The sequence below is a fragment of the Urocampus carinirostris genome, chromosome 20, assembly GCF_059441175.1.
Source record: "Urocampus carinirostris isolate Australia breed hairy pipefish chromosome 20, RoL_Ucar_1.0, whole genome shotgun sequence".
Lineage (NCBI taxonomy): Eukaryota > Metazoa > Chordata > Actinopteri > Syngnathiformes > Syngnathidae > Urocampus > Urocampus carinirostris.
In genome coordinates, this window is record NC_142368.1 from 25806901 (window position 1) to 25830385 (window position 23485).

Consider the following 23485-nt stretch of genomic DNA (forward strand, 5'->3'; position numbering starts at 1 on the left):
CAAGAAAAAAACAAACAAGACAAGTAAAAGTGTCTTTTGAGCTAGTTTATATTAATCTATTCTGAAATTTCTTTCCACATATTTTCAACGGTTTGAGAGCTTACTTATTTTCTGCACAAATACGGTACCATAATACTGCATAACCTTATGTATAAGGCAAACTCAAACTGAGTTAATTTTGGGGTAAAAAAAATAAATAAATCGCATTATACAGGAATAAATATGGTACTTCTCATAAAGAAGACAATTTTGACCTTAGCTTATTTTCTTGACTTCACTCCCTGGGTGATCAATTTAATTATCCAATAATCCTTTTCATGTATTGCAGAAGAAGACTGATTATAAAACACAACAGGACAAATGCTAATCTTTGGTTGGTCGGCGGTGTCCTTGGATCACAGCGAGTGCTTCGGCTACTCAAAACCATTTGGATCGTTACCCTGACAATCAGTGCCGCTGCCGGAATTCCGTTCTTTTAGGCGATCTGCTTTTTTTCCCGCTGAGTCATTCTGCAGTTGAGCAGTCGCTGACGGCATTGCAAAACACAAGTATGCATGTTGATGATATGCAGTGTTTGATAAAAACGTGTATGCCAAAGATGGAATAATTATCAGACTAATTAGCTTTCTCAGCAGCTCCGAAAATTCGCGAGGGCCCACGGCAAGTGTTCGCTTGCTCACCCGAGGCCCATTTCCCCCAGATTGGCCGCCATTATCCAGCCCACGTTTTCCTCCTGCTCCCAAGTTCAAAAGCACAGCAGATATTACGATTGATCCCCTGAAATTATTGCGGGGGAATGTGAGGCAAGACGTCGGCAGGCTCACCGCAGCTTGAAAAATGGTTAACAATTTAACAACGGCAGGTACAATTAGTTCCTGGAGAAGATCTACTATATGCATCACAACCTTCATATTTTCAAACAGCCTTGGTTTTAGTTTTCTAAACCAAAAATAACTTAATTGTATGGGTAATATCACACAATAATAATCACAATGTTCATCTATATTTGTTTACATTTTTCTTTTTCAGTGAATTTGGCTTTTTCATCATAGGAAAAAATGATATGATCAAATTCATTTAGAGAACAAAAACGTGAATCAATACAAAATCCAAACTAGTCTGAAAACATTTTTTCACAATAATGTTGGTTGAATAATAGATATTTTCTTTGCTGTTCCGTTTTCATGTTAATAATTGTTCCATTCTTTTTCAAGAAGTAGCTATTAAAAACGTTTTATTTAATCTGTATGAAATTTTTGGGGGGTAAATTATGTATCTTGAAGAATTGGTATCATGACAATAAAGTCAGCTGTTTTAAAAACATGAACGATATGGACCAAAACATTTCCACCTTGAAGAGTCGCCCCCTCTAATTGCACTGCTGCTCAATCCAGTTTTAGTAGTCAAATTAAGAAAAAAAGGCACATTAGATGGACGTTTTGTTCAAGATGCGAGCAGGTCGTACACAACGTAATCCGTCGAGCAGGTTTGACTGGCAGAGCCATTAGCTTGAAGGCTTATCACAGAGCAAATTACTGTAACATAGTGAAATCTGACTTTTAGGATGGCATTTCTTGGCAGAAATCATTGTGGGGGCCTTTTTTTTTTAAACCATGAGGACAGTTTGAAATCAGCCAAGCAGACATGTCTAGCAGGGATGCCATTCATAAGTTGACATTTTTTGTAGGCAGAAAATACAATGAAAAGAAAATGAATACAATTTTGGATTTCAAACACAGGAAAAGCAAATTAGTTTTTACTGTCTTTAGCACTGTAATGGGTTTTATGGCCTGTTAACACAAAATGAATTCTTACAAATCGGATTTCAAGATGTTGAGGCAAATTTCAAACGGAGATAAGAAAGCGTTCTTGAAGTGGCAATTGAGATCGCATGCTGCTTTGCGGCCAAAATATCTCATTTAAGCAAAGGGCATCGCTGCAGGACATCAATTATTTAGTGGCTGAATTAAGCGCTATTTCCTCGCTGTTGCCAAGTTCAGTTAAGTCTCAATTACCCCAAAACACATCACTGAGTTCATCATGATGGAAACGAGTTTCAACACAGAGGTAAAATGCTGCATCAAGAACGAAAGTACATTGTATCCGATTGAGAGTATTGAGTATTGAAAATGAAAAATGCACTCACAGCTGTCCTCCTCCTCGGAAATGAGCTTGACCACGTAGCAGGCATAGATGAAACCCGCCAACTGGAGGAGACACAAAGACACATCGTTGAGGGACTGGATAAGCTGAAAGGGCCAGGCGCCCAAGTGGATCAGAACATGGCGTTATCTGTGCACACGCATGCAAAAAAAATCCCAGCCAGAGGGCTTCCGTGCTGCTTAAGGTAGGCACGGACGTAAAAGTTGGATTTTGATCTTCTTGCGTTTGGCTGCTGGTGTCCATGGCAACCATCGATGTTTAATTTCAGGACAGAGATGCACAAAGGAGCAAATATCAGAATGCGTGTGACTCCTTCTTTACTTTTAGCAGCTAAAGATTGGCTGCATAGGGCAGAAACTAGATTAAACCTTTATCTGTAGGTCATTTAGTCAAAAAGACATGGAGATCCCGAAACACTTCGCCAGCCATCAGTCGCCCTCACCCTGACTGACAAGCCCATTAGCCACAGGAAAGGAACACTTAACGCTGCAGACATCCTTGGAAGTGTCATAAATCGGAAAAAAAGAGTGGAAGAAACTTAAAGTGAGATCTGGTGATTTGGGGAATAAAATGTCAAAATGTTTAGAAATGCTTCAATCTAGAATTCTCATTTAACCACAACATATGCACTTAGTCTCTTTTTCTGCATTTTGGCCTTTTTTACTGATGCTTTGCCTTTTCCCCTAAACCAGGGGTCGGGAACCTATGGCTCGGGAGCCATATATGGCTCTTTTGATGACGGCATCTGGCTCTCTGAAAATTTCTGAACGAAACAAATCAATCAATAACTTTACTAATAATGTTACTTTAGCAAAATGAATAATAATAATAATAAAGTCAGAAAAAACATGTCAAAAAATAAATAAATAAATACACACATTTTAATTTATATATATTTTCACCTGCAACTTTTCGTTCAGGCACGCAGCTAAGAGCCAATCTGTTCTCCGGTGAGCGGGAGGGTCTGCTACCCGGAAAGTCTAATTTTAATGGATAATTTACAACAATCTGCACAAGTCATTTTGAAGCAAAGAAGTAATATTTCCTCGTTTTTGGTTAGCTTTTTTATGCAGAGTGAACCCTTCTAATCAAGAAGATGACGAAAAGGAAAAAAGATAAAGATTACCGTACAGTTCAGCAGGAATGGACAGAGCAATTTGCCTTTATTGAGAGAGCAGGTTGTGCAGTGTCTCTTATATGCAATGATAAAATTTCCTCGATGAAACGGTCAAATATAAAGAGACACTTCAACACACGCCATGCCACATTTTCAGCGAAATATCCAGTGGGAGACAACAGAAAGAAGGCCTGTCAAGAACTACTTTCCACAGTCCAGGCTAGTCAGTAGCAGCTCCGTGTATGGGCCAAACAAGGTGATTTTAACTCTGCTAGCTTTGCTGGTTCTTTAGCAATTGTGAGGAGCGGGAAGCCGTTTACAGATGGCGATTATGCCAAATCATTCATGCTTGATGTGGCCAACGAGCTTTTTGACGACTTTAAGGATAAAGATAAAATAATCAAACGGATAAAAGATATGCCTCTTTCAGCAAGAACTGTGCACGATCGTGCCATCATGATGTCGAATCAAGTGGAGAAAAAACAAGTGAATGACATAAATGCAGCAGAGTTTTTTTCCCTCACTTTGGATGAATCAACAGATGTCAGTCATTTATCCCAGTTCAGTATTATTGCACACTATGTTGACGGTGACTCGCTGCGTGAGGAAAGTCTTGCCGTTTTGCCACTAAAAGGGACAACGAGAGGAGAGGATTTATTGAAGTCTTTCATGGAGTTTGCAAATGAAAAGAATCTACCAATGGATAAACTTATTTCTGTGTGTACCGATGGTGCTCCGTGCATGGTGGGGAAAAACAGGATTTGTAGCGCTGTTCGTGAGCAGGAGAACAGACCCATCCTCAGCTTCCACTGTATTCTACATCAGGAGGCACTTTGTGCGCAAATGTGTGACAAGCCGCTTGATGACGTGATGTCACCGGTCATTCGGGTGGTCAACTTTATTGTTGCCCGAGCTTTAAATGATCGCCAGTTTAAAGCACTGTTGGATGAAGTGGAGAATAATTATCCCGGTCTTGTTTTGCACAGTAATGTGCGTTGGCTGTCAAGAGGGAAGGTGCTTAGCCGTTTTGCAGCTTAGCCGTTTTGCAGCTTGCCTGAGCGAAATACGGACTTTTCTTCAAATGAAAGGCATTGAGTATCCCCAGCTAGCGGACACTGAGTGGCTCCTCAAGTTTTATTATCTTGTGGACATGACTGGACATCTGAACCATCTCAATGTGATAATGCAAGGCATTGGAAATACAGTCTTATCCCTTCAACAGGCAGTCTTTGCATTTCAAAACAAGCTGGAAATCTTTACCGCGGATATTGAGACTGGTCGTTTACTACACTTTGAAAAACTGAAAGTATTTAAAGATGAGTGCACAGCAAGTGACTCCCCTGAACATTTTGATCTCCATCAGCTCGCAGTTTTCACATCTTCTCTCCTGACGTCATTCAAAGCACGCTTTGGGGACTTTGGTGAGCACACTAGTCTTTTTCAATTCATCACTCATCCGCACGAGTGTGATTTGGACAAAGTAAACCTGAGTTTCATCCCCAATGTCTCTGTCAGAGATTTTGAAGTAGAAGTTGCTGACCTGAAGGCCACAGACATGTGGGTTAATAAGTTCAACTCACTAAATGAAGATTTGGAAAGCCTTGCACGAGAACAAGCAGAGCTGGCAGGCAAACACAAATGGACAGACATGGACAGACTTCAGCCCGCAGACCAGCTGATTGTCAAAACCTGGAACGCGCTTCCCGTCACGTACAAAACACTGCAGCGTGTGAGTCTTGCTGTATTGACCATGTTTGGATCTAGGTATGCATGCGAACAGTCGTTCTCACACCTAAAACACATCAAAACCAACCTGCGATCACGTTTAAAAGATGGAAGCCTAAACGCCTGCATGAAGCTGAACCTCACCACCTATCAACCGGACTACAAAGCCATCAGCAAAACCATGCAACACCAAAAGTCGCATTAATAGTAAGTCAGAAGTACTTTTCTTATTAATAAATACCTTTAATTTTATTTTGAACATGTTATAACAGAGTCTTATTATCATATATATATTGTTGGTCTTCTTCGATTTAGATAAGAAATTGCTGACCTGAGGGCCTCAGACAGCGGTGAACAAGCAGAGCGGGCAAGTAAACATGGACAGATATGAATAAAACCTCAGCCTGCAGACCAGTTGATTTTTATAATTATAAATAATTGTTAGTTTTTGTTATTAACTTACAATGTTGTTCAAAATAAATTGTCTTATTATACTATAAACTCATTGATTTTCCTCTTCCATGTAGCTGTTTTTGGTATTAAAATATACATATGGCTCTCCTAGGATTAGATTTTAAAATTTGGGTTTTTTCGGCTCTTTCAGCAAAAAAGGTTCCCGACCCCTGCCCTAAACAGTACCCCAGTTGTTTATCAACAGTCTGACGTGAGGCCCATTAAATGTGTTGAGAGATACTGAGAAAACATTAAACTATGGTTTTGGTTGTAGAACTTCATGTGAGACCAGCAGAAAATGTTTTGGAGTGGAGACTGACAGTTGAAACAATGTCCGTTTTGCCATCGGCAGGCTGATAGCCAACAAAAAGCCTGCTGGCTCCATGCTTGCAGAGCCATTCCTGCTGCTATGCACAATAATAACCTGTTAATATTCGGACTACTCAAGTATTCCATCTTGCTTTTGCTGTGTGCAAAAACAATATCCTGTTGACAAAAAAATGGGGACTGCCTGGTTATATTGTCTCCTCATGTGAAAAAATGGTTAAGATTGATAGTTGTTGCAATATTAGTCGGCGTCTTATCTTGTTTTGCACAACTCAAAAGGGATTTACTGTCATATAAATAAAAGCCACACTTGCATAAAAAACGTCATAGCTCTTTGGCAGCTCCAGGGAAAAGACAACACTAATGATGTTGGCATCATCACTTCTCCTAAAACCTGGTTACAAAGTGATAACAGAAAAAAAACATATTTGGGGTGACAACGGGAACATTTGAGTCTGTGAGGAAATAATGGCTACAACTTATTTTCTAAGACGAAAACGTAAATCAGGGAGAAAACGAGAAAAGAATACGTGCTTGTCGAAGAGAATCCTGAAACCATTTGGGAGACGAGCTCCACGGCAGGTGCCGGCTGTCACCACCAAATTTATTGAGTCATGCAGAGGTGGGGGTAACCATCCGAGCAAACGATTTTATTACCTTGCAAACTAAAAAAACAAAAATGTTCGTACACCAGAGCAAAAACTCTATAAGAGAGTTCCAAAGCAAAGGATAATAAAATAGTTGACCAAAAAGGGCATTGTGTATTAATTAGTGCCTTCTACTGCTAAAAAAAACAAAGAAAACCTTCATTGATTTAAAAAAAACAAGAAAAAAAAAAATAATGGTTTGAATTATGAGAAAAAAATACATGAACTATTATATAAAAACACATTTTTTTAAGTTATTGCCAGAGAGAATATATTCATTTATTTTACATAACATGAGGCTCACCTGGAGGGAGCTTACATAATTGTCCCACATCTTGCCGCTATGGGTACCTTCAAAAAGCAAAAAAAATAATAAAGAATAAAAAAAACCTGTGAAGACAGGGCAAAAAAACTGAAAAGAAAACGGGACAATTTGGTCTATTTGATTCTGCGTAGTTTGTATTGATTCTTGCACTTTGTAGCACTTGTTTTCAGTTGCATATCACAAAACAGTGACATCTCGTGGTTAATTATTACACAGTGTCCCTTTACCCACAACATGAGACACTTATAATATGCATTGTGGTAAATACATTTTAACTTCATTATGTGTTTTTTTATCTGACACCATTTTACGCTAATATCTGCAGTACATTATTTTTTACAATGATCAATATTATGTAATCAGGGAGAACGCATATCATTTTTCTAATATTAAGAATATGTTTTTTTTGCTAGAGCAAGAAAAGTAATATTAAATGTGTGCAACAAGCTTGGGTATTATTTTTTTTTATAAAGTCAAGTCATTTTTATTTGTATAGCCCTTAATCACAAATAGTCTCAAAGGGCTTCACGGATGGAGAACGCTCTCGAACCAGCGGAACACTTCTTGGCTCTTGGGATCACCAGGAGACTGGGGCTCTCGGAACGAAGGCTTCGGCTCGGTACATAGGGGGAAATCAGATCTGAAAGATATGAAGGGGGAAGTCCATGTATGATTTTGTATAATACTAAGAGAACCTTGAAATCACATCTTAGGCTAACAGGGAGCCAATGCAGGTTAGCCAAAATTGGGGTGATGTGATCGTACTTTTTTGTCCTAGTTAAAAGCCTCGCTGCAGCATTTTGTACCAGCTGAAGGCTCTTGAGTCTGGTCATCGTTAGACCGGAAAGTAGTGCATTACAGTGATCGAGACGGGAGGTAAAAAGTATAGGACAAATTTTAGCAATGTTACGGAGATGGAAGAAAGCGGTTCTAGTAATTTTCTTTACATGTGTTTGAAAAGACAGATCGGGGTCAAAAATTACACCTAAATTTTTAAGTGAGTCGCTCTGTGTGATGTGGCAATTGTCGATGTTCACAGCGGTTTTAGAGAATAAGTCACGGCATTTAGATGGACCAATAACTAACATTTTAGTCTTTTCAGAGTTAAGACGCAGGAAATTGAGTGACATCCACTCTTTTATCTCAGTGAGGCAGGCCTCCAAAGTTCCACAGTTTAGTGTGGCAGATTCCTTCATCGGGGGATAGAGTTGAGTGTCATCTGCGTAGCAATGAAAACTGATATTATACTTGCGAATAATATCACCTAGTGGAAGCATATAAATGCTGAAGAGAAGGGGGCCAAGCACTGAACCCTGCGGAACACCACAGGTAACACTAAAGGGCTCAGATGTCAATTTGCCATATTTAACGCAGTGTGTCCTATTTGAGAGGTAGGATCTGAACCATAAGAGGACGTTTCCTGAGAGACCAATCCATTTTTCCAACCGTTATAGCAAGATATTATGGTCCACTGTGTCAAATGCAGCACTAAGGTTCAGCAGCAGCAAAAGTGATGATGCGCCAGAGTCCATTGCCCGTAGGAGATCATTGGTTACCTTAATCAGAGCTGTCTCAGTAGAGTGGTTAGCCCTGAATCCTGATTGCATTGATTCAAAGAGATTGTTCTCAGACATGAAGTCATTCAGCTGCTGTGCCACTACTTTTTCAAATATTTTAGAAAGAAACGGTAGGTTTGACACAGGTCTATAATTACATAAGTTTTCTGGATCAAGGTTGGGTCGTTTCAGTGTGGGTTTAATGACGGCGGACTTAAAAGCCGCTGGAACTCCACCTGAGGAGAGTGATATGTTTAAAATATTTAGAACTGAAGGTGCAAGAGCGCCAAAGAGACCTTTAATAAGTGAACCTGGAAGCGGGTCGAACTGGCAAGTCGTCGGTTTGGCCGAACTCACCATCTGTTTAAGATTATCGAGTGACAGTTCACTAAAACGGGACAAAATCCCTGGACAGCCACCATGTCATGCATCTATAGATTTGAGTGCTTTAGTATGTGTTGAATTAATACTGTCTTTAGCGATTTCTTCCTGTATGCTTTGGATCTTCTTAGTAAAGAAGACCATTATGTCGTGGGCAGAATGAGTGGAGCTATCTGGGATAGTCTGTTGCCTTGTAAGCGATGCTACAGTGTCGAAAAGGACCTTGGGATTGTTCTTTTGTGACGCAATCACCTTCGAAAGGTAGGCTGATTTTGCAGAGGCCAGGGCCGCTTTATACTTCAACAAACTATAACACCAGATTTGATGGAAAACCCCAAGCTTGGTAGCGCGCCATTTTCTTTCAGATTTCCTGCATTCTCGTTTAAGGGATCTAGTTTCATCATTAAACCAAGGCGTGTGTCTTTTAGGTCGTGATTTAAGCCGGATGGGCGCTACTGAATCCAGGGCACTAGCCAGGGTAGCATTGAATTCATTTATGAGTGATTCGATAGAGCCTATGTAGGAAGGAAAGGTTGCAACTGCTCCCGGAAGAATATCGGAGAGCTCAGAAACTGTGCCCGTGCTCATATTGCGTCCATTAAACCCTTCAGGTTTTTTGGTACTACATTTAGCTAGCACCTCAAATGTAACTAAATAATGATCCGAGATAACGGTAGTACACGGTAACACTGTCATGTTTGAGGTTGAAACTCCTCGAGTCAGAGCCAAGTCGAGCGTGTTTCCATCTTTATGGGTTGGCAAATCAACCAGTTGATTAAAACCAAATGCATCAATTAGAGACTGAAACGCAACAGTGAGTGAACTGAGTGGGGAGTTCATATGAATGTTAAAGTCCCCCATAATTCTAATTTTGTCTGCATAGGTTACTAGTTCAGACAAAAGTTCAGCAAATTCGTCTAATAAAGTTGTGTACGGTCCTGGTGCGCGATAGATAGTTATTACATAAATTGACAATAGAGAGGACCTCATAACAAGAGCCTCGAACGACTTGTGATTATTAGAGGTACGAGGAGCAAATTTGAGCGTTCTTTCCGAAATGAGCGCGACACCGCCACCCTTTTTCAAAGAACGTGCTACATGGCTGTTAACGTAGTCTGGTGGCGAAGCATTATTTTGCGGTAAAAACTCATCCGGGCGTAACCAAGTCTCACAGAGACCGAAACAATTAAGTTTATAAGCGCGAATAATATTATGTACAAGTAAAGCTTTAGGAGCAAGCGATCTAACATTCAAAAGACCAAATTTTAGCTTTGAATCATTTAACTTAGCTGTCGTCTTTGTAGAGATCATCACAAGATGTCGCCGTTCGTGTGCGTTGGGCTTCAGGCGTCGGTTGACTCGCAGAATCGACGAAGAAATGATGGTTGGATCAGACAGATCTTCATGTCGTTGCTCCTTCAACTTCACACACTTCCCTGCACGACATCCCCGCTTCTGTTTTCTGTCTTTGCGCCGTCTTCGTCTTCGATTTTTCTTTTTCTTCGGTGGAGCGGGAAAGCAGGGCGAACCCGAGTCCCTTTGGAGCTCATTCGGGATGTCATGGGTGGTATAGAAAGTGCCCGAAAAGTCGAAATTTAGACGCCCACCCAGTCGGATGAGCTCCTGCCGGCTGTAGGTCTTATTGGCCAAGCATGTATCCAAAAAGGAAAGCAGGAGGACAGTGGTAAATAGTAGGATAGTCGGATAGCAACTAGCCGCAACGTAAACACGTGACGCCATGTTGGAAATATATATATATATATATATATATATATATATGTATATCATGATATAAAGAGAAATTAAAATTAAAATATAGTAAAGAAAAAATAAAAAAGAAAAAAAGATTTTTGCTGTGTGTTGTCCATGTCCAAATAATTTTAAAATAATGTATTATGTGGGCATAGAAAAGCATGATTGAAGTGGATTCAGTCTAAGTTAAAATAAATTGAACCATTTTAGAACCTGTTATAACGGGCGGCTTAACGCTTTTTGTCTGTTCTTTACAATGAACATATGCTAGCTAACTAATTATTATGTATGATGCCGAAGTTATTCTATTTTACGATGGTGGCGTGACATTATCGCCTCTTTTAGAAGCGTCTATTTACAACCACATTTTGCCTACATATTAATGATGCCTACTTCAGTTGTTATTTACACAATTTCACAGTAAAAAGCACTGGGAGGCATCCATATGCGGATGACCCGATGTGACCCAGCAATTGTTCACAGTAGTTGTCTTTTTCTACTGCAGGGTATTTGAGATCTCAAAAAAAGCAAAGGTTGAGGCTTTTGAGTTCCCAGAGACACTGAATTGGCTTTTGGGCTTACTTGTTAATATGGCGCCCCCATTTAAATCCCTAATTGATTCAGTCCTTCCTACCTCTGCTTCTTGCGTTGATAACAATAAGTGTGCATAATCACGCCGATGTGGTCTGCTAGTGTCTGATAATTTTTTTGTTTTTTTTTTTAGGTGGGGGGGGGGTGCAAACATGCAGCTTGTTCATTAATCCCTTTCGTGCTCTCGCCTCTGATAAATTGCGCTGTCACCAAGGTGTCTCGTCTAACGGGAAAAAAATCCGCTTACGAAGCTGTGATGAATGTCCCCTGGCAGAGATCTCAGTCTAATATGCATCAGACAGAGCACAATTTAACTGGCTGTATTTGCCTTCTGAAGTGTCCGTTGGAAGCTCTTGTTGAATTGAATCTGGGACAAAAAGAAACAGTTGCAAATGTCCTTCTTGGACAAGGAAAACAAACGCCCCACAAGTTATTACTTATTCATCAAATATGGGATTAGTGCAGCAGAGCACAGCGGCTGAGTGACACATGCACAGTTCTTCTTTCTCCTTCCCTGAGCTTTAAATAACGAAGGGCTTCTGATGGAAAGACCTGCTCCCCGGATCTTTTGACCCGTTGTTTAGGATTCGTAGCGCAAAGGATGTCAAGCCATGAGCATGAAATGGATTAAAAAAAAAATCTGCTGGTATACCTGTTCACGCTGGTCCCTTAGACTGAGCTCACTTCAGGCTTTATTAGCAAGCCCTGTCGCCACAAGCAGTACACTTGTCAAAAGTTAATACAGCAAGAAAGTTGGTGGGAACTTTCTGGTATCTGTTGTGATCCACTGGGGCCCTGAAGTGTTGGCCAAGTGCATTGATTTACATCTATTGGACCTTATGAATAAAATAAAATTTTATCTCAAAGACTCTGACTCTATCTATAAAATACAAAAAAAAAAAATCTTCTTTGAGCTGAGCTACACCACAACGCCTATGCAGCACGAAGCTCGTCGGGCTGCTCTCCTCGCCTTCAGATCTGATCTTCATCTGGAAAAAAAGCCCAACTTTTCTCTCTTTAATCATTTCGTCCATTAAGAAGTAAACTGTGCATTTAAAATGATTCTATTCCATGGTGAGACTTGAAGGCAAACTGTTGGGAATGTTCAGTCTCTCTGGGACAACTTTTTCCTCACTTGTTTATCCTGCTGACAAGCCATCAGGGAGACTAAAGTGAGACCCAACAGCGCTTAAACTCTTAGAAATGTGTTAACAAGCTGTTTTAGCTCTCAAAAACGTGCTAACTGTTTGGTTGGGACTAATGGATCTGGACAAGTAAAACCAAAACACAAAAATGAACTCCCTCCATCTATAATTCGACAAATGCAGAATCACATGTACTGTATATGAAATATTAAACTGAAATAAAGCTGACTTGTCTAGATTCTGTTTCTGTTAATGCTTTCCTTGATGAGAACATCCCAATCCCTGAAGATGAACTTTGTTACAGCTTCACTACTCCTTTTCATATGCATAAGTACTACATGTGCAATGCCAGTGTCTGAAATAAGGTCGGCCCGGACGCTCGGGGCGTGTATTTTTTACTTCGGGCGTTCAACTTACAAAACATCTCAGCCCGGGTGGCCGACAATTTTTTCAAGGACAAGAAAACAAATAAAACGCTTTATTACGAATTTGAAATCTTCATTCGTCTTGGAAATTTCGGAATTTCAGTTCGTTTGGCAATTTGCATAATCTGCAGCCAATCAGAAGCGTGCATCGAATAACTTTGCGCTTCCGGACTTTCCCGAGCGTTATAAGGTCGTGCGATCGATAGATAGATAGATAGATATTTTATTCATCCCCGAGGGGAAATTCACACTTCCAGCAGTCTACCCCGTTGTTTATTAACAGATTAACATGATGCCCTAGGGGTGCTTGTAGCGGAGTGGAGGATGTCACCCTAGTCCAAAAGTTTGACATCCCTGCGGCAGATGGAAATCTTTTCTTTGTGAAAATCCAGGGATACACCACCTCGTGTTAGCAAGTCCGCCTCCTCTCCGATTCCCCCCGGCTTTCGTGTCTCTGTTTAGCGGCGTTGAAGCCGGATAGCTCCGGGTAGCTCCGGGTGGCTACACGTTAGCGTCCGGAATGCTAACGTTAGCATATCATTTTCCAAATTAGACGCATAGGGAACACAATTAAATGGATAAGTGGTTAGGAATTGTTATGATTAGTCATTATTAGCGCTCTTACTCGTGGTATTGCGGTAAGACGTTTTTCATTGGGTGACGTCATTACGCACGCACTATATTTCGTTTTGCTAATTGTTGATTGCCGTGTTGTATTGAATAGAGCCGTGTTCCTGTTTGCTTGCTCTTGAGGAATAAATATGCTTAAATGCTGAACCACAATGTCCTCCTTATCATATCTCACGCATGAGGAAGACTGCACACTCTGACATATCCTTACTAGGGATCAAGCCAAAACCTCAGCCGCAGAAAAAATATACAAAAGAAGGTAACAAAATTTATGACGCTACAAAACGTAAACGTACATTAAAAGCATCATGGAAAGAGGAGTTTATGTGGCTTGTAGCAGACGACGCAACGCAAACGTTGCATGAATAAAGATGAGTCAATACAGGTAATTACAGACCAAACCTACCTTTCCTCTCTAAAGTACTCGAAAAAGTAGTGGCACAGCAGCTGAATGCTTTCATATCCGAGAATAACCTTTTTGAATCCATGCAATCAGGATTCAGGGCTAACCACTCTACTGAGACAGTTCTGATCAAGGTAACAAATGATCTCCTAATGTCAATGGATTCTGGCGCTTCATCACTTCTGCTGCTGCTGGATCTTAGTGCTGCTTTTGACACAGTGCACAACAATATCCTACTAGAACGGTTGGAAAAATGGATTGGTCTCTCAGGAACCGTCCTCTCGTGGTTCAGATCCTACCTCGCAGATAGGACGCACTGTGTTAAATATGGTGAAATGACATCTGAGCCCTTTAATGTTACCTGCGGTGTTCCGCAGGGTTCAGTGCTTGGCCCCCTTCTTTTCAACATTTACATGCTTCCATCAGGTGACATTATTCGCAAGTACAATATCAGCTTCCACTGCTACGCAGACGACACTCAACTCTATCTTCCGTTGGAGGAATCTTCCACACTAAACTGTGGAAATTTGGAGGCCTGCCTCACTGAGATAAAAGAGTGGATGTCACTCAATTTCTTGCGTCTTAACTCTGAAAAGACCGAAATGTTAGTCATTGGTCCATCTAAATGCCGTGACTTATTCTCAAAAACTGCTGTGAACATTGACAAATGTCACATCACACAGAGTGACTCAGTTAAAAATTTAGGTGTCATATTTGACCCTGATCTAACCTTTGAGATGCATGTAAAGAAAATTACTAGAACCGCTTTCTTCCATCTTCGTAACATTGCCAAAATCCGTTCAATACTGTCTCAGTCTGATGCGGAAACTATAATTCATGCATTTGTTACCTCCCGTCTCGATTACTGTAATGCACTACTCTCCGGTCTCCCGAAGTCCAGAATCAAGTCTCTTCAGCTAGTACAAAATGCCGCACCGAGGCTTTTAACTAGGACAAAAAAGTACGATCACATAACACCGATTTTGGCTAACTTGCACTGGCTCCCAGTTAGCCAAAGATGTGACTTCAAGGTTCTCTTAGTATTGTACAAAATCATACATGGACTTGCTCCCTCTTATCTTTCAGATCTGATCTGCCCCTATGTCCCGGTCCGAAGCCTACGATCTGAGAGTGCCGGTCTTCTGGTGATCCCGAGAACAAAGAAGTGTTCTGCTGGTTCGAGAGCGTTCTCCATCCGGGCACCGGTGCTGTGGAATGCTCTTCCCCCTGAGATCCGATCTGCAACCTCAGTGGAAATGTTTGAATCTAAACTTAAAACTCACTTCTACTCCATTGCATATGAATAATAACCTACTCTTCTTGTCGGCTGAAAAATAGTCTGTGTGACATAGTGTACTAATCTGTGAAGCCCTTAGAGACTTATTGTGATTAAGGGCTATACAAATAAAAATGACTTGACTTGACTTGACTAGGTATATACTGATGGCAGATGGAAAACAGTGATGTAATATCCATGCAATGAAATTTACAAGTAGATTTATAATAAACCCAATTTTAAAGAGTTATTCTGTTATATATTCTGATTATCAATCCTTAATACTTTGCAACAAAGGATTTTTTTGCGATGAGTCGTCTTATTATCTTTCAAGTTGGGAAAAATGGGGCAGGCGACTTTATGGCTGGGCAGGCAACTTTTCAGAGTTGTCTGTCCTGGTTTACTTTGTGTCATGAATTTCAGACACTGGCAATGCTGCTACATTTTTATACACAATCTGAACTTTCCGTTTAGCAAACTATATGCTTACATTAATAAAGACACTGCACTGGCATGGAGGTGTAGATGAGTTGAATGCTAACTTTTGAGGCACTGGCTTTTGCCGCTCAAAGAGACAACATTAGTTTTGTTTTTTAATTAATATTTGGGGGTGCAACACTGTTTAGCCTCCGGTAGCACAATAACTTTCAAATTGCTAGATAGGCTGGCTTTAGCATCAATGAGTATTTCTGCAAACAATGGGTGCATTGTGTGTGACGTAACATTTCCTCTCCTGCGCAAGCCGGTTATGGTGGCGTTCACGCAAGGAGATCACAAACAAATAGCATTGAGTTGGAAATGTGAACGATCTCACCAAAACATCGGGTTTCACCGAAAAATCGGAATTGGGCATTGAGCCTCATGGTGTCCTCAGCTAGGTCCGCCACTTTGCAACACACACAGAGCCCACTGCATGCCCAACTTGAAGAAAGTCTGAGACTTTTATATGCGGATTATGGTCATAAGAATACGGTAATTGTATTGAAAAAAATAAACATTTGTTAACCTAACCCACATTTGCTTATCATGTTTTAATGGATGGATATGTCAAAAGTGCTTTTTAACAATTCATATTCTCCGCTTTTGCACCTCTCATTAAGTAAAGATAAGTCAAGAATATGACAATAACCACCCTTGACCCACAAACTGAAGAGCAATACAAATTCTGTGAGTCTTCCAGAAATGGACAGCCAAGTTAGTCTGCCGACAAGGTGGTCTGATTAGACAGCGTGTGCGCTCATGAGGCATGACAGCCTTTTCGTGCAGCAATTACGCTGCGACGGCAGTAGGGCTGCGTGACTGGCGGGCCGGCATTCGGTCGCGCTCCAAGTATCATCTTCTCCCAAAGATACAGCGAGGCGGCCGCACCTGAACGCTCCCATCCTTCCTCCATTTCTGCTGATTTAATCATGAACGCGCTCTCACATATTCTGCACATCGAAGGCAAGAACGACCGTATTGAGATGCGGCAGCGAACTTCAGTCCAAGTGAAGTAGAGATGTAATGAAAAGTGACAGTCCTCCGTCATTCCCGCTCTTTATTTCACTCCCTGTCGTCTCTTCTGATCCCGCTAATGATCTGGGTTTGCCACAGAGGAAGGCTTCCGGAGGGCCAGGAGAAGCGAGGGGTCGGTGGTGGGGGCAGGCAGCGGGAAATCGTTTGGCAAAGATGAAAGAAAAGGAGGCAGCGTCTCTGAAGAGGCAGATTGTGGAATTTACCTGTGTCGATTCTGCATGTAGCCTGGGCAGTGCTACTTTAAGTTTACGATATTACCGTATTTTCCGCACTATAAGCCTTTTTTTTTTTAAAGTTGGCCATGCGCCTTATAATACAGTGCGCCTTATATATGGATCAATATTAAGTTGCAAGGTCTCGCAACAAAGGCAAACAGCCGCCGACTAGATTTTTCCTCGTAGGCGATGTGGTCCGCGGTGTATGCTGGGATACATATGCCGGCGTTTCATTTCCCAGCCAATGTGTCAATCATCATTTGAATCGATCACTATTAGCTAAACTTATTCGGAGGTAAAGGGGGCGGATCCTTTTTATCATTTACAGGCTCGTATAAGCTAAAGGGGAAAAACAAAGCCTGCAATTGGCACAAAAGATGAATGTGAATAGCAAGTTTGCTTGAACTACGGCATAGAGAAAACATGTTTTATTATTCTGTATTTGTAAATATTTTACTCTCCTGGATTTACTACACTCACGGATATAAGAGGACCATTGTTGCACATTATTATTGAACGCAACGACTTCTGTGAGCTACTCCGGCTATATATTTTCCCAGTATCTTTCAGACTGATCTCGATGTTTCTGTGATGAGTCTATTTTTAAATTAAACTCAATTCCAAGTGTTTATTGTCATATGCACAGTAAAGTTGCGAGCGAAAAAGAAAATAGAAACCAAGGAATGGTTGGCGTTTCTTGAATCCCAAGACTTTAACCTTCCGAATGATATTTGGAACGATGCATTTGAGTGACATCGTACAGACACTGTTTCCGTATATGTCTGAGACACGTATTTGCTTCTTTGCAAGCTTTCGGAATGTTAAGGGGGTAATAAGATTGACTGAACTATCTGACTGTTTTGTCGACGTTCCCGTTGTAGCGCCTTATAATCCGGTGCGCCTTATGTATGGAAGATATAGGACCAAAAACTATTTTTGGGGGGTGCGCCCTATAACCCGGTGCGCCTTATAGTGTGGAAAATACGGTACTTATTTCAGTGAAAACTATTTGGAATAGTCACCTTTTGGGATTTATTGAGAAAGTGTGAATATTGTTTTGTATTATTTCAAGTTACTACATAACAAAAAGTCAAACTTATATTTAACTGATTCACGTTTTCAGAAGCATCGTCCCTGATGGCCAAAACGTAAAAATGCATTTTTTGTGTTTTTATAAAAAATTAAAAAAAAAGAGAAAAACTAATATAAAGGCAATGGCGCAGCTCATCAGTAAGTATCAAGCTTCTGGGAATGAGTAAAGTATGATAATTCACCATTAAATGGTAGGAGTAGCTTCTTGTATCCAGCAAATCAGAGTGTTTAGGCGACCCATATGGCAAGCAGGCGCAGTGAAGCAGTGTGATGAGAAAAGCAAGTATATGAGTACAGACAATTAATGCTTCTAGGCTTTTTTCTTTCTAAAAAATTACAAGGTCTCTTCGTGTTCGTCAGGGCAGAGATGGATGAATAGAATTAAAATTTACTTTTGATGTCATTCTTTGTAACCATGCACACAGAACGAAATGTCGATACCCGTACAGTTAAACTGTAGCGAGCCAATGCAGCCGCAGCCAAACAGGGTGCAGCCATTTTAGACCCAACTGCTGTGTTGGGAGTCATTAGGTGACCAAATCCCCCAATTTCAACCCTTAATGCCGAGCGCCAAACAGGGACGCAATGAGTACCAAAGCTTTGGTATGACTCGTCCGAGGCTTGAACCAGCGACCTCCCAGTCTTGGAGTGGGCGCTCTACCATCTAGGCTACTGAGCTGGTTAAATGACGTTTCATGCAAATCTGCAATCGCCATGGTGACCAAAATCCTGTGATCACGTCACAGGATACATCGAGCTCTGAAAAGTTCTTGCAAAGTTCATTCATATGTTCTTGCAATAAAATGTTATTTTGCAATCAAGGTGACCTTTTGTTTATGGAAAGCATTTTCTCGATATTGCAGGTATCATGAATGCAAAAAAAAAAAAGCACCAAAGTGAAAGTTCTGCTTTAAATGCATCTTTTTGTCACAGACCAGAAACGGACACAGGACTATAGCGCTCGTTTTCTCAGTTTTTATTAGGAAAGAAAGGGAGAGTAAGGCTTGCTTGCTTGATCCGAAGGCTAACGGAGAACAGGAGCGAGCGAGGCGGGAGTGACACTTCCGTGTCGGACGAGGAGGAACGGAGACAGGCGGGAATGGCAAGTCGTTGGCCGGGGCTGGAGATCAGAGGCGGTGTCGAGTTCGTAAGCGAGGCAGGCAGGTAACGGGGCAAAACAGGTCAGGTAACAGGAAGGCAGAACGGGCAAAGTCAGGTCCGCAAACGGGTCGGTAATAAAGATCAGGCAGGAAAAGGCTTAGCAAAAACATTCAGGCGAGAAGGCTCACTGAGCGGAAGGCAACAGTTCGCAACGATCTGACGGCCACCAGGAGGAAGCCGGGGGTTTAAAAAGGGAGTGTCCACCAATCAGCTGTCCGGGCTGTTGGCGCTAATCAAGCCGCCGCAGGTGCTCCAAATTGGCAATCACGACAGAACCCCCCCTCAAGGGACGGCTTCAGAAGTCCCCCAAAAATAAAAAAAAAATAAAATAAAAAAATCAACAGGCAAAAGGAAAAAAGCAATCCAACAGGCAGAAGGAATAAGTAACAGGCAGGAACCCAAAATTCAAAGCTCCTCCGAGCGGACTGAAGCCCCATCGTCAGCATCAGGAGGCGAGGCATAAGCAGGGTCAGGCGGAGACCGAGTCGACGAGCGGGCGCCTCTAGGGCGACCTCGGCGAGGAGCAGGCTGGTTAGGATGCTGGCGATGGAACTCTGTGATGAGAGAGCGGTCCAGAATCTGACGAGTGGGGATCCATGATTACTCCTCCGGACCGTAACCCTCCCAGTCCACCAAGTACTGGAGGCCCGTCCTCTTCGACGAGAGAGGAGAAGGCGTCGCACTGTGTAGATAGGATCTTCATCCAGAAAGCGCGGGGCCGGAGGTGCCTCGGGTACTAGCGGACTCTGGTGGTCAGGCTCGATCCGGGACACATGAAAGGTAGGGTGGACCCTCATGGTGCTAGGCAGGCGAAGTCTGACCGCAGAAGAGCTGATGACCTAGTCCACCGGGAAGGGACCAAGGAATCGCGGAACTAGTTTCCTTGATTCCACCCGAAGTAAAAGGTCTTTGGACGACAGCCATACTTGTTGGCCCACCTGGTACACCGGAGCAAGAGTCCTCCTACGGTTGGCCCCAATCAAGTAGGTGTCGACCGCCCGGAGAAGAGTAGCGCGTGTCTGGGCCCAGGTGCGGCGTTAGCAAACGCCGAAGGGCAGGAGACATCACCCTCCTGGGTAGGGAACAGGGGTGGCTGGTAGCCGCAGACGCACTGGAAGGGGGACATGCCAGTGGACGAGCTGATCAGTGAGTTGTGGGCGTACTCCACCCACACCAGCGGTCGTGCCCAAGAGAGAGGCTCCCGAGAGACCATACAGCAAAGCGCCGTTTCCAATTCTTGATTTAAGAAGCAGGGGTGCATCTTGTGATCTTCGGCCGACCTCTGGGAAAGGACCGCCCCAACTCATACGCCTGAGGCATCCACCTCAACCACCAGTTGACGTTCCGGGTCGGGCACTTGCAGAATAGGAGCCGTCGAGAAGCAGGCTTTGAGGGTGGTAAAGGCATCGTTGGCTGCGGGAGACCATCGGAATGCCTCTTCAGGGATGGTGAGAGGAGTGAGGGGCACTGCTACCGTGTTGTAGTTCCGAATGAAGCGACGGTAGTAATTGGCGAAACCCAGGAACTGTTGGAGCTTCTTACAGTCATAGGGAACAGGCCAGGTGGTAACCGCCGACCACTTCGCGGGGTCCATCTGCAGCTTCCTCTCCGCCACGATAGACCCCAGAATGGCCACGGTCTTGGCATGAAATTCGCATTTCTCCGCCTTGACGAAGAGGGAGTTCTCTAGTCGACGGCGAAGGACGAGTTTGACGTGCTGTGTGTGTTCCTCCAGGGATTTGGAGAAAATTTATCATCCAGGTAAACGAACACTAATCAGTTGAGTACATCACGCAGCATGTCATTAAGGGACTGGAAGACAGCTGGGCGTTGGTTAGTCTAAAGGCTATAACCAGGTATTCATAGTGCCCCGTGGGCGTAATGAAAGCCGTCTTCCACGCATCCCTCTCCCGGATACGGACCTGGATATAGGCGTTTCGCAGATCCAGCTTTGTGAAGACCGTGGCCCCTTGTAGTAGCTCGAAGGAGTGGAGCAATGGCAAGGGGTACCGATTCTTCACCGTTATTTAATTGAGTCCCCGGTAGTCGATGCATGGCCGTAAGGACCCGTCTTTCTTCCCCACGAAGAAGAACACGGCGCCTGCCGGCGAGGATGACGTTCGTATTATGCCGGCCGCCAACGCATCGAAAATGTTCTCCTCCATGGATTGTCTCTCGGGCGCTGAGAGGGAGTAGAGCCAAACGCTTGGGGGAGTAGAGCCGGGTAGGAGGTCAATAGCACAATCATAAGGGCGATGTGGAGGTAAAGAGGTGGCTTTGGCTTTGCTAAATACCTCTCGCAGCTGGTGGTAGCAGGCGGGAACCTTGGACAGATCCGGAGGAGGCTTAGAAGCGACGGGCTGGTCGGGATAAGATGCGGCGCGCAGGCAGGTTCGGTGGCACTCGACGCCCCATTCCATCATGGCTCAAGAACGCCAATCGAAGTGGGGGTTGTGCCGTACAGGCCAAGGATGACCCAAAACGAGCGGTTGACCGGGGGATGGGAGAAGGTGGAAACGAATCTCTCTTGATAGTTGCCGGATTATTTCATTTCCACCGGTTCGGTCATCTGAGTGACAGTACCCAAAAGACGACCGTCTAACGCTCGGGCAGTGATCAGGGACGAGAGAGGAACCAATGGTATTCGGAGTTTGTGAGCGAGGGTAATGTCCAGAATGTTCGCTTCAGCGCCGGAATCGACCAACGCGGAGTCTGGGGAAAACCGGAAATCAGGAGACGAGCCTCGAGGACAGTCCTCGGGGTTCTGGAGGTCGGGATAATGGCTGAGCTCAATCGGATCCCTCAGATGTCCAACGAGCTCTTCTTTTTAACGGACACGATGAGATCCGGCGTCCCTTGCTGCCACAATACAAGCAAAGCCCCTCGGAAATCCGTCGCCGGCGTTCCTCCGCTGATAACAACGCGCGATCCACTTCCATGGCTTCGTGGGGACTTGAACTCTTAGGTCGGGTCGTCTGGAAACCACCTGGCTCTTTGGGCGAGCTGGCAGTTGGTCGTCCCGGACGGCCCCTCTCCTGCCGTCGTGCCTGGATTCGACGGTCGATCCGAGCCGTCAGAGCGATAGCTTCCTCGAGGATAGTTGGTGGAGCGTGGGACACCAACTCATCCTTTAGATAATCCGCCAAACTATGGAGTTAAGCGTCGACTAACGCCTCGGCGTTCCAGTGACTCTGGCTGGCCAAGGTACGGAAATCAATAGAGTAGTCAGCGATTGAGCGTTTTCCCTGGCGAATGTTCAGGAGGGAGCGAGATGCATCGGCCGAGGAAGATCCCGTGTCAAACACCTTCACGATCTCCTATGCCAAGAGATCGGACGAGGAACACGCCACTGAACAACGCTCGAACTCGGCGGTTCCCCAGAATCGAGCTCTTCCGGTCAGGTGAATAATTGTGAAAGCCACTTTTACCGCTTCGGACGCAAGTCGAAAATGAGTCGACAGTTCACCAGAAATGCACGAACCTGTGCCGGGTCTCCACAAAACGTTTCAGGTGCGCCCACTCGCGGTTCTGCCAATATGACGGCGTGGGCGGTAGGAAGCGGCATTACCGGCGTAGGAGATTGTGTGCTCGGGAAAAATTGTTGGACGGCGCCCTCAGCCCATTGTAAGCGCTACAAGGCAGAAGGAGGCTCCACGCTACTTTGGTCTCCACTCGGGAAGCGCGCGCTGAGTATATTTCATGGTCAGATCGTTCTGTCAAGGACCAGAAATGGACACAGGACTCAATAGCGATCGTTTTCTCAGTTTTTATTAGGAAAGAGTAAGGCTTGCTTGCTTGATCCGAAGGCTGACGGACAACAGGAGCGAGCGAGGCGGGAGTGACACTTCCGTGTCGGACGAGGAGGAACGGAGACAAGCGGGAATGGCAAGTCGTTGGTCGGGACTGGAGATCAGAGGCGGTGTCGAGTTCGTAAGTGAGGTCGGTAGCAGGAGGCAGGCAGGTAACGGGGCAAAACAGGTCAGGTAACAAGCAGGCAGAACGGGCAAAGTCAGGTCCGGAAACGGGTCAGTAACAAAGATCAGGCAGGAAAAGGCTTAGCAAAAACGGAGTCAGACGAGAAGGCTCACTGAGCGGAAGGCAACAGTTCGCAACGATCACCACCAAGAGGAAGCCGGGGGTTTAAAAAGGGAGTGTCCACCAATCAGCTAATCAAGCCGCCGCAGGTGCTCCAAATTGGCAATCACAACACTTTTCCTGAAAAGCAGTTTTCCTCAGAAGTTTTCTTGGAAACTCAGCAATGTTTAACTGTTGTTTACTAAACATTGGTAACAGCTAAAACATTATTTTTTACTGATGAAAGATGAGGGTTACAGCTTTCTTTTGATATAACCTATGCCTTTATAGCTACACAACAAAACGTCCTAAAGACCTTCAGAAATTAGTCAAAAACGGCAAAAATTGGCTTTTCCCAATTAAGAAAAACGTCTGGCATTGAATAAGTTAACGAAGGAGCTGTTTTAGAATTAATGAATCAGCTAATTAACTGACTTTAAAATTAGGAATATAAGAGTATCCAATATCTGATAGTCACTATGAGTGTTGGGAGTAACACGTTACCAAGGAAC

The 23485-nt window shown here is 43.4% G+C and overlaps 2 protein-coding genes, 1 long non-coding RNA gene and 1 pseudogene across 5 annotated transcripts in view; 1 reads left to right on the forward strand and 3 right to left on the reverse strand.

Annotated features, from left to right (window-relative positions):
• Positions 1-23485, reverse strand: part of nkain2 (sodium/potassium transporting ATPase interacting 2) — a 95473-nt gene that overhangs the window by 27783 nt on the left and 44205 nt on the right. For 2 of the 3 annotated variants that reach the window (XM_088325005.1, XM_088325006.1), the window contains exon 6: positions 2147-2207. In XM_088325005.1, the coding sequence (XP_088181131.1) occupies positions 2147-2207 (61 nt within the window). Of the gene's footprint in view, positions 1-2146; positions 2208-23057; positions 23115-23485 lie in introns of those variants that run through there. The other variant, XM_088325007.1, reaches the window with a different exon arrangement.
• Positions 5045-5419, forward strand: LOC148346732 (uncharacterized). The gene is made up of 2 exons (XR_015848247.1): positions 5045-5212; positions 5321-5419. It is a non-coding gene; the product is annotated as an uncharacterized LOC148346732 (long non-coding RNA).
• Positions 7273-9282, reverse strand: LOC148346733 (uncharacterized; annotated as a pseudogene).
• Positions 9279-16309, reverse strand: LOC148346734 (uncharacterized). The gene is made up of 3 exons (XM_088325640.1): positions 16190-16309; positions 9385-10317; positions 9279-9299 (listed from the first exon to the last, which is right to left on the reverse strand). The coding sequence occupies exons 1-3, from the start codon at positions 16307-16309 to the stop codon at positions 9279-9281; spliced, it is 1074 nt and encodes a 357-aa protein (XP_088181766.1).

What these genes read in the sequence shown, in the direction of transcription:
- LOC148346734 (XM_088325640.1), bottom strand. Translation starts at nt 16,309, where the DNA reads ATGGAGGAAGGATGGGAGCGTTCAGGTGCGGCCGCCTCGCTGTATCTT. An exon ending in AGCCCTACTGCCGTCGCAGC is followed by an intron (nt 10,318 to 16,189) that starts GTAATTGCTGCA and finishes TACAGCCGGCAG; the next exon opens with GAGCTCATCCGACTGGGTGG. An exon ending in TTTCAACCTCAAACATGACA is followed by an intron (nt 9,300 to 9,384) that starts GTGTTACCGTGT and finishes AAAAACCTGAAG; the next exon opens with GGTTTAATGGACGCAATATG.